General features: G+C 36.2%; 1 protein-coding gene and 1 pseudogene across 1 annotated transcript; one reads left to right on the top strand and one right to left on the bottom strand.

The window, feature by feature from the left end:
* Positions 1-3,722: 3,722 nt before the first annotated feature.
* On the top strand, positions 3,723-8,741 carry LOC140813475 (probable serine/threonine-protein kinase At1g54610). The gene is made up of 8 exons (XM_073171956.1): positions 3,723-4,737; positions 5,122-5,406; positions 5,497-5,814; positions 5,963-6,190; positions 6,403-6,503; positions 6,719-6,833; positions 7,581-8,048; positions 8,326-8,741. Exons 1-8 carry the CDS (start codon positions 4,330-4,332, stop codon positions 8,488-8,490), a joined length of 2,088 nt encoding a protein of 695 aa, XP_073028057.1. The 5' UTR covers positions 3,723-4,329; the 3' UTR covers positions 8,491-8,741.
* Positions 8,742-9,272: 531 nt separating this feature from the next.
* LOC140815672 (uncharacterized) lies at positions 9,273-10,030 on the bottom strand (annotated as a pseudogene).
* Positions 10,031-10,813: the final 783 nt, after the last annotated feature.

The following is a 10,813-nucleotide window of genomic DNA, read 5'->3' on the forward strand; positions in this document are numbered from 1 at the left end:
GCATCCATCGGCTAACCCCATCTTTTTAGGGTGAAGTTTGTTACAATCCTATATCTAATCTAAAAGTTTGAAATTTCATTCCAAATTTACGATATTTGTGTTACATGGATCATAAGTTATTATCGAAATGAGTATGTATCTTGTGAGATGATCTCACAAATCTTTATCTGTGAGACGCGTCAATCCTACCGATATTTACAATATGTATGTATGTATCTTGTGAGCCTATTTCATATCTTGTGAGATGATCTCAGGACATGTGAGACTATTTCATATATATTTTTCCGTATCGAAATTAACCCATTTTAACAAAAAGCTCAATTTATTTACCTAATATGCATGAATATCTATTATAATACCTTTACATTAAAGGCCACAAACGGAGTAAATTAATGTGGTCATGCACTACAAAGTAATTCTATAAGTCGACTCTTAACCAACCTTTTTAGATTTATTTAAAGAATCAGTAATTTACCCATTTTCCATTTTTTTAATCATCTTGTTCCTCAATTCACTGTTTTAGTATATCAATTTATAATTTTTTCCCCTAATTTTACACCAAAACGCTAACGTTTGTGACATCAATTTCTTTTTTTAATTATATATTATTTTAAATTACAATTAAATAAAAAAAACCAACTAAATCTATCTAAATAAATTAGAAAAACTACTCAAAATCAGTGGGAGTCGAACTTGAACAAGTCTCAAGATCTCAACCTTACACGTTGGGTCAAGGTCTCATCAGCGTGTGCATTCAATTTCTTATTATTCAATTCACATATTTTTTGTGTGACATTTATATATGTTTTGCTGCATTAGAGTTTTTATCAGTTAGTTTGTCCAACATAAAACCATTACTTTTGCCTATTATTCTATTCAGATTATTTCTAATAATTGAATATAATCAACTTTTGGGGTCTAATTAATAAAGGGATCTTCTGAATTCGAAGGAAAAATGTCATTTCTTATTGAATTTTTTTTCAAAGATTGAAATATATATAATTAAAACCAAAATTTGTTATCAATGTAAAAGATCAAAACTTTCAATGTTCTTGATTTCAAATATGTCTGCTAGTGCATAGGATGTTAAGAATATGTTGATTAATAGATTAGTCTCAAGTGAATATTTGACTGTGTCGTTTTTTTGATATTTCATTTTTGTTACCACGAGACATATTGGCAGCCGCTGATCATTTGATTGGACTGAAATTTTGAATGGGTGCAATAGAAGCGTGAGAAATGAAGAAATAATAAAGAAGGTAGGCCGGAAATGAAATAAGGAATGTTCCTCCTTCCTTTCCAAAAAGAGTAATTAGGCATAAAAGATTTGATTGAATGAACGTTGGTTGTTTTCAAACAAATCCAATCTTGGGCCATATGCTTTACGATTTATCTTCGTTTCCTATGTAATAAAAATGGAGACTGGGGCTCTATTCGATCGAGAAAGGCCCTGCCCCTGCCAACCAACAAAAAGGAAAGAAGAAAACGAAAGGAGAAGAGAACTTCGTATTTTGGTAACTCTCTAGGAGTCATGTGGTCGACCTATCATTTCTGAGGGTAAAATCTCCCTTTTACCCTACCTTGGTTATCCGCTTTCATGCCATGCTTATCCGTTGTTAGCGCTTTGTTTCTTCTCATCTCAGATGTCGCCTTGAGAGTTCCAGGAATAATAAATAAAAGACAAGACTGCCGATTCCCCTTTAAGTAAGCCACTCTAGTTTCAGTTTTCACTTTAACAGTTAATTACTTCTCTTGCAGCCAGTCCTGCCTTTGGCAGTGCCCCTATGATCGAATGTGAGCAAGTTTTTCCGGGATACGTTGTGTCTTTCATTATCTTTGGGTAATTTACTTCTTTAGCCACTTCCGCATCTGTCGTATTCGGGAAAGCTTGCTTCGTGGCGGAGCATTTAGGGGAACTAGCTTCGCACCTCCCCCCGGGAACTCAAAGGTGCAACTTGATCTTCCGCGGGAACCGTATGTCCGAACAGGGAGGAAGTAGTTGATGTGATGATATCAAAGTTCTAGATTGGTAAAGTGCTCAGAGTATGCCACAGCACAGTAAGAACTAGCGTAGCGGGCGACTGTTTTTTGTCGGCCTTACGAGGGCGTAGCATTCCAACCGACTCGAGCTACCTCCTTACCTTTACTGTAATGCTTTCGGGAAGCCTCTTCCCGGGGCGGAAGCAATTGAAAGGAAAGCTACTCTTGCAACTCAAACCTCAAGGAAGGCAGGAGGTTGCAGAGTAATGGAAGACAGAAGGAGTAGGCTCCGTAAGATCTGGTATAATTAAGTTAAATCAGGTCCATTTGTTTGGACCAAGGCTGCAAGTCAATTTGAAGAGATCAAGTGACGAATGGTGAAAGCTCCAGTTCTACGCTTACAGGAAAATGTTTTGAAGTGGCCCTCTCTATTCCAATTGTCATCCCTGCCTACCTCCAACTGCGGGAGCTGCTGTCGCTATTTGTTGTTCCGACCACATGAACTGACTCTTGGACACCCAACCTCAACTCCTTTGTTGACTTCATCCCTTAGGTTCTATGGAAAGACAATTGGTAAGGCGAAATGGGGCCACCCTAGCCCATTGAGTGCTCTACCTCGGGCCATCTCCTTTGATTCATCAAACCACAACACTTGATCTTGTCCCGCTTGCTGCTTGCACCGTTCACTCACTCCTTCAGGTAGGATTCTTTTATAAACATTGAGGAGGTTCCTGTCCTGAAACGAAGGATGCGAAGAAAGTACTGCCGCCTGTACCCTTTCACTCTTCCACGGACTGATACACATGTACCGAATGCTCATACGGGAAAGTTGACTCCTGTAGCCATACTCTAAAAGCTTGCACCAGGTCTCTCACTATACCCCGGGATTCTCTAGCTCTTGCACGCTTACTTTATCCTATGAAGAGGGACTCGAATTGATGTTAAATTTTTATTCCATCTAAATTTTTATGAATTTGGTAATTAATATATTTTAGAAATATTGATTAGAAGCTACTAAACATTAATAATCTATGTTTTATTATGTAAAATGTATCAATTTGAAGTAGGTTAAGTGTGAGGGAAAAATTTAAAAATTGTTGTTGTTCTTTATTATTGTTTCCAACTATATTACCATCAAATTATATTTATTGTAATTTATTAACATTAAATTTTCATTAGCAACACAAATATTAAATCATTCACCAACGCAGACATACTACATGTGCCATAATGTGGCAAATTATACATGAGAACTACAACTTATCTTTTTAAATCCAAATTGGAAGGGCTTCAATTAGAGAGAAAAAGGAAGAAGCATCTAAATAAATACATATGAGTAGGTCTCTTGTGAGACGGTTTAACGAATTTTTATCTCTGAGACAAGTTAATCCTATCGATTTTTACAATAGAAAATAATACTCTTAATGTAAAAAATAATTTTTTTTCATGAATGACCTAAATAAGATATCTATCTCACAAAATACTACCTGTAAGACAGTGTTACATAAATAGTGTGTTAAATACACTATTATGCTAATATATTTTTTGAAAAAAATACGACACTGAAAATTTCTGTAGTATAAATTTGATAATAAATAGTTTAATGTAGAAATATATTGTATTATACACGATATTATTTTTTGGACGAAAGGAAAAAGAAAAGAGAAGGAAAGTATAAAAAAAAAATAAAGAAAATGACCAATCTGTAGTGGGAAAAAGGAGAGTCCCACGCCGTCTTCGAGTCTTGACCGTGAAAGTGTTTCAGTTTATATAGAGAGAGAAAACTTGCCGGCCTTCATCGTTTCTCTCTAAAAAAGATAGGATTTGTATTTCTAGAGCATCATTATTTTAGTTAATATTTATTAAGCGTGTTGAATAGTCAATATCATAGCTCTTTAATTTTATTCAAGACCCAGTCTTTTTCATTGTTCCCTGAAGAATTTCGTGGCAGATGATCAATCCGCGCAGACTGTATCTGGGATTGTTTCATATTTGTTCAAGATTTGAATTTCGAGAATCTGGCAATTGATCTTCTTTGATCCGGTCCTAAAGTTTGGTTCTTTTTCGTTATACTGTTGTGCGTGAAGCTATTGTGTAAATTTATATGGTTTGTGGTTTTGAATTGTTGTAGAAGCTGAGTTTTTTTGTTTCAAACTCCGGGCGGTGTTGCATGAGAGTATCGGATTATGTACTGAATTGGGTCTTGGTTTATGTGAGTGGATTCGCCTTGTATGATGCTATTTTCTTCACGTGTTTGTGAAAAGTAGGAAGTTTTGAAGGATTGTACAGTGGATTGACTGTTATTTACGAGTTCGGAAGAGGGGTTTTGTTTGTTATCGGTGAAAAACTATGGGTTGTGTGTGTGGTAAAGCTTCTTCAGTAATCAAAGACGGCGAGGAGAGCCCAAAGCAGAGAGAATTGATTAGGAAAACATCAGAATTACGTGTGGCTCGAGCGATTTCCTCAAAAAGAGAAGAGAGCTTTCGTCTGAAGGAGAACTTGGAGAATCGTAGTGTAAGAATTGGATTGATTGATAAAAAAGTAAACGGATCAAGAAGGGTGAGAGATGATTACTATGACAAGAAAAGAGAGGCCCCTGAAGCTGTGAACAAATTTCCTCTAGTGGCAAATATTCCTAAAGCTGTAGAAGGAGAACAGATTGCAGCTGGATGGCCATCTTGGCTCGTTGCGGGAGCAGGTGAAGCTCTTCGGGGATGGATACCCCGGAAAGCAGACACTTTTGAAAAGCTTGATAAGGTAAATATTTTGGTCTTCTTGTTCAAGTTATTATAAGAACTGTACTTTTTTATTTTGTAAATAAAGTATGATTTGAATACTTTTTCTAAATCAAACTAAAGCATGTAGTTACACAGAAATTCGAGCGTTTAAAGGTTTTACCAACTAAATTGTTTTTGATGCATGCTGATCTTGTTCTAGTTAATGGTTACCTGGGACTGTTGCAGAGAAGTATATCCAAAGACTGCATCCCAGAATGAAAATAGTGTGCATATTACAAAGTTTTCAACTTTTTTATGGCAAAAAATATCTTCCACTCATATACAAGGGATCGGCCAGGGAATTTGTGTTGTATCTTTATGTGATTTATTTCGGTTCTTTCGTAATAACATTTTTTAATTGCAGATTGGCCAGGGAACTTACAGTAGCGTGTACAAGGGTCGTGATCTCCTGCAAAACAAAGTCGTTGCTCTTAAAAAAGTTCGTTTTGATAATATGGATCCAGAAAGTGTCAAGTTTATGGCAAGGGAGATTCTTATTTTGCGAAGCCTTGATCATCCAAATATAATTAAACTGGAAGGCTTGGTCACTTCAAGAACATCGTCCAGTTTATATCTTGTTTTCGAATACATGGAACATGATCTCACTGGACTCGCTTCACTTCCTGGAGTCAAGTTTACAGAGGCTCAGGTAATTTTCGATAAATTCTCTCTTGTTTCTTTGCCTTAAATGTAACACTAATTGGAAAAATTGTTACTTTGGTTTCTGGTTTATTTTCAGGTGAAGTGCTACATGCAGCAGCTGTTGTCTGGATTAGAACATTGTCATAATCACGGTGTCCTGCATCGAGATATTAAGGGTTCAAATCTTTTAATTGATAATAATGGCATCTTGAAGATCGCAGATTTTGGCTTAGCATGTTGTTTTGATAGTCGTCAAAGTGTTCCATTGACAAGCCGTGTTGTGACTTTGTGGTATCGGCCACCAGAACTTTTACTTGGAGCAACTCAGTATGGAGTTGCTGTGGATTTATGGAGTACTGGCTGTATCCTTGGAGAATTATGTGTCGGCAAGCCCATCATGCCTGGTAGGACAGAGGTATTATTCGGAACAGGGCTTTTATCATGCGAACTCATAGTTGCAGGATACTTATATAGAGAATTTAGTAGATGTTTTTTCTTTTCCTACAAATATGGCTCATTCCTTTGGCAGTTCTTTTCATAAAACTGGTCTTTTAACATTTTAGGTTGAGCAATTACATAAGATATTCAAGCTTTGTGGTTCTCCCTCCGAGGATTACTGGAGGAACTCAAACTTACCTCATTCAACTGTGTTTAAGCCAGTCCAGCCATATAGACGGCGAATTGCTGAAACATTTAAGGATGTTCCCGCTGCTGCTGTGAGCCTCATGGAGACCTTACTCTCAATTGATCCTTCTGGTCGTTGTACTGCGGCTAATGCTCTCAAAAGTGAGGTTAGTTCTCTCCCTTTGTCCCTCTCTCTCCCTCTATATAAATATGTGTATTATATATGTGTGTGTGGATATATTTGTCACTATCCTAGAATCATCTATGGGGTTGAGATACTAGTTGGCCGATGCCCCTTTGTCCAATTTAGGATAAGGTCTTTCATTATGGACATCATATTGTGCTCTATGTTTTTATGTTTATTCTTTTTTTTTTACAGTTCTTCTCGACAAAGCCATTTGCTTGCTCTCCATCAAGTTTACCAAAGTACCCTCCAAGCAAAGAAATAGATGCAAAACTACGGGAAGAGGAGGCAAGAAGGTGTGTGCTGTGACCTTATTGCGTTTTCTATGTTGGCTACTTATTTGTAAAAAATGAGTTTCTTTAGTTTTGAACTTTTGATCCATTGCTAAATAAGCCTTCTAAAGATACATTTGCACTAAATGGGACTCTAATTAAGGGAGAAAGGGGTGAAAGGACATTGTTACTCAATATTGCTTGCTTGTTAGCTTGTTTTTTGAACTTTAATTTTACAGGCAAGGACTCCATGGAGTTAAGGGACCAAGGGGTGCAAATGAATCCAAAAGAATGAAGGGATTGCAAGCTGCTCCAGTACCCGATGCTAATGCCGAGTTAGCAAGATCGATGCAGGTATTTGGTAGATCCGGCCATAAACTCAATTTGGCAACTTTGTCTTCCTTAAACTATTCTATTTTTGGAAACCCAGAAATCATTCCACATATTTTAAACAAAATTTAAATTTACGTTTGAATCTAAAGCATTGTTTTGGATGCTAGCGCTGCTGCTTTAATTTTCCCATCCCGAATCAATCCTCATGCTGTGTTGTGAAGAATTCAAACTACTGCAGCTTCCTCCTGAACATATAATCACAACTAGTCCTCTTGGCACACATTACTAGCATATGTATACTTATACATTCAATTTCATTGTCCCATTAAGTGTTAATTCAAGTTTTATTTTTTAATCTTATTTTAATTTCATAAAATAATATTAGTATGGAGAGGTATTTTTGGGGAAAGAATTGGTCGTATTGGAGACCAAAAATACCTACTTTTAAGAGTAGGTCTCCTATGAGACGTCTTACGGATCTGTATATGTGAAGTGGGTCGTTCCGGTCCGTTGTTATAGTGAGAAGTAATATTTTAATGATGAAAGCTCAAGTCTTTTTCTAACGAGCTTTCTAGTCTTCGCTATTAGCTCTTTGTTATCGTGATATATGAAGCTTCAATAGTTTTTGGATAGCACATACTGGAAATCGATATTATGTTTATGCTTGTCTTCCGGTTCACTCTTCCCCAATCCCATTTTTTCCCTCAATTTTTCTGTGGCCTGATAATCGGAATCTGGCATTTTTTTTATGCTTTATTTTTTCTACAGAGGAGGCAAGGCCATCCTAATTCAAAAAGCCGAAGCGAATTGTTCAACTCTCAGGAGGAAGAAGTTGCTTCGGGTTTTCCAATCGATCCCCTGCAACCTGTACAAGGCATAATACAAACAAACAAAGATCAACCACAGAAACATCCAGAAAGATATTCTCATTCAGGGCCCCTTGCCCCAGGAGTGGGGTGGACGTACTCGGGAAGGAAAAACGACGATATTTCCACTGGTTCTAATAGAAGTGATTTATCTGCACTATCAGGTTTGGTAGCATCCAGGGCTTTTTCAAAAGCCGAATCACCAGACAAGTTGGCCTCTTCACATGCAGAAGCTGCAAGTCAAGTAGGTAGACTTTCGGAATCATTTGGAGTTCCAGCGAGGAAGCAGGATCGAAAACATCCCATGCGTATCTTTTCTGGCACTCGACATATAGAAAACGGAAGAGCTAGCACGAAAGAACCAGTTATGGTAAGTTTCAGCTCTCAACTTGCATATTAGCTTATTTTTGCCTTGTAATGTCGGCATCTTTCTACTTCTGCCCTAACTGATAACCTCATTCCCAGTGGCTTCATGTTTTTGTATAGTGTCTAGAGTTGGTTGGAGATCCAGGAATTCGGGAGAGGGTTGATTTAATAGATTTAAGGGAGAAATATGCAATTTTTACAAAAATTGTGCATCGCCCCCCTATTCCTGTGGGTGTTGATCTGTTTGGCTTATAAAAGGCTTTCTTGTATTCTCTCCGCAGGATGGACATGGCAACAAAGAGAGAAAATATCATTTCTCAGGTCCAATACTCGTTCCTTCAAATAATATAGACCAGGTTCTCAAGGAGCATGATCGCAGGATCCAAGAAGTCGCGCGACGCTTGAGGCACGAGAAAGCAAAAACTGGTAGATCACGGCCTCAGTAGGCACGCATTTGAAGTTTCATCCAGTTGATATCTGGAATATAACTAAATTCAAGATATAGAGAGGATGGTTTCCTCCCATGTATATATATTTTAGTGTAGAGTTCTTCCTACTGAAGATTAATGTTTCAAAATTTTCAGAATCATCATCAAATCTTTGCATGAAATGGAATCGCAACATAATTACAATTTTGGTTTTGTATTTGTAAAAGATTTGTCATTTTAGTTCTATATGTGAGGAGTATTCAAATGTAGCCCCTTTGTCTATCCTATAGTAAACAAATTTCATCATATTCTCCGAAAATTCCATACCTTAATACGGACATTTTAGTGGTAATAAGAAAAAAATTACATTTGCAAACAACAAATTTCTTTTAATTATTAAAAAAAATTATGCCTGTATAAATAATATATTGGAATATATTTGGAAATTATACATTTGACTTGAAATAATCATGCAAGATTTATTCACTTCTATTTTCAACGGTTCGACCACTTTTATTTCTTTATTTTAATACATACAACCTCATTTATTTTTTCTCCCAAATAATTTTTCTATGTTTTCCATATATACATAAGCAAAAACTTGTGTGAGACGGTCTCACACATCGTATTTTGTGAGACGGGTCTCTTATTTGGGTCATCCATGAAAAAATATTACTTTTTATGCTAAGAGTATTACTTTTTATTGTGAATATCGGTAAGATTGACTCGTCTCACAGATAAAAATTCGTGAAACCGTCTCACAAGAGACGTACTCATATAAATATCTCTGGACATAATCATCATTTATCATTCAAATTTTCGCTATTACTCACGAAAATCCCTTCCCTCTCCTCTACGTATATAATACAAAAATGCCCCATAGGTACCTCGCTACTTATTTCTTGACAAATTAAAATATAAATGAATACATTTCGGTTAAAATAAATTTGAAGCGAAAATGAAATCAAATAATTTCCTAACGATTCGGATTCTGTTCCACTTATATATAACGTGGTGAGGCCTAACCTTGTCATGCAGAATCTGGATCGTCGAGTTCCCATGGATCCATGTCCACGAAGCAACTTAACGAGCCGATGGAACTTAGAGTAACCATCTGCTTCATTTGCTATATATAACCACATCCAGCTTTGGTCCCATTTCTTGAACTTCAAGAAGAGGTCGATCGCTTGTAACGGACGGTTGAGTTCGCTTTCTTCGCGAAAGGGATTCCTTCTTTTGCTTGATGTTCTCAAGTTTTGAGCTTCATGGACTCTGATGTATTCCGCGGCTTCGCCTATTAATTTTATCCTCGAGTGTCAACCTCTCCTGCATTCATTTCACCATCTCATCGTCGAATATATATATATATATATATATATATATATATATATATATATATATATGCAATATGTGGGTAATTCAAGATTAATTTGCCTTGGAAGTATCATCTAGAAGAAGAGAAAGAAGCTGGGAGCAAAGAATCTTCATCCCATTTCTCCTATATTTTCTCTGTGATTTTCCTCTCAATTCTTGGAGCAATCCTCCGGGATGAACGCATTCTCCATTTTTCTTGATAACATTAATATGTCATGAGTTGGGATCATGCTATTTATACTGTTGGGATAGATACTGAGTGCGTCAACTGGGATAGATATTGAAACTTGAACAAACTGACGAGTGCGATTATGTCAATCTCATATTTCAAATTTATTTTAATTTTAGATCATAAACAGTGGCAGATACATTCTCTTTTGAAAGGAAAACAGACCACAGAAAACATTGCAGTCGGAATCTTAAAAATATCAGGTTGGTTTGTCTGTCTGACCTTATGCAAATTTGTAGATAATGATCAACGCACGCCGTGCTTTGGTACCATGATCCATTAATTTATATGTTTTTCATGTTTTGGCTGACAATGAGTCAGATTTAAACCAAGCTTTGTAATAAAGCCAACCCATTCAAGGCAGGTCTAGACTCAGTCAAGCGGGTCTACACCTGATAATATATTTATATTTAAATTATATTAAATAATTAATGATCTGATATTTAAAATTAAACAAACTTGAAATTTTCCAATAGAAAGAATTGACCATAAGAAATCTATGATTTATTTATTTTCCACCTTATAAAATTTATGAACTTCGTTTTATTTAATTCGAAACTTGTACTAAACCTTCTTTAGAAACTTATCAATTCGAAAATATCTGTTTAGTGGTTGATATTTTTTTTAACTGATGTGAGAACCGTAACCACAAAATGTATATTCTGTAAACATCTAGACTAACGTAATAATATGCAAATCACGTTAATCTAGTAAATTGTATCAGACAAGCTTTGTGCA

This window comes from Primulina eburnea, chromosome 15 (assembly GCF_022965805.1).
Source record: "Primulina eburnea isolate SZY01 chromosome 15, ASM2296580v1, whole genome shotgun sequence".
Taxonomy (NCBI): Eukaryota; Viridiplantae; Streptophyta; class Magnoliopsida; order Lamiales; family Gesneriaceae; genus Primulina; species Primulina eburnea.

What these genes read in the sequence shown, in the direction of transcription:
- LOC140813475 (XM_073171956.1), top strand. Translation starts at nt 4,330, where the DNA reads ATGGGTTGTGTGTGTGGTAAAGCTTCTTCAGTAATCAAAGACGGCGAG. An exon ending in TCATGCCTGGTAGGACAGAG is followed by an intron (nt 5,815 to 5,962) that starts GTATTATTCGGA and finishes TTAACATTTTAG; the next exon opens with GTTGAGCAATTACATAAGAT. An exon ending in CTAATGCTCTCAAAAGTGAG is followed by an intron (nt 6,191 to 6,402) that starts GTTAGTTCTCTC and finishes TTTTTTTTACAG; the next exon opens with TTCTTCTCGACAAAGCCATT.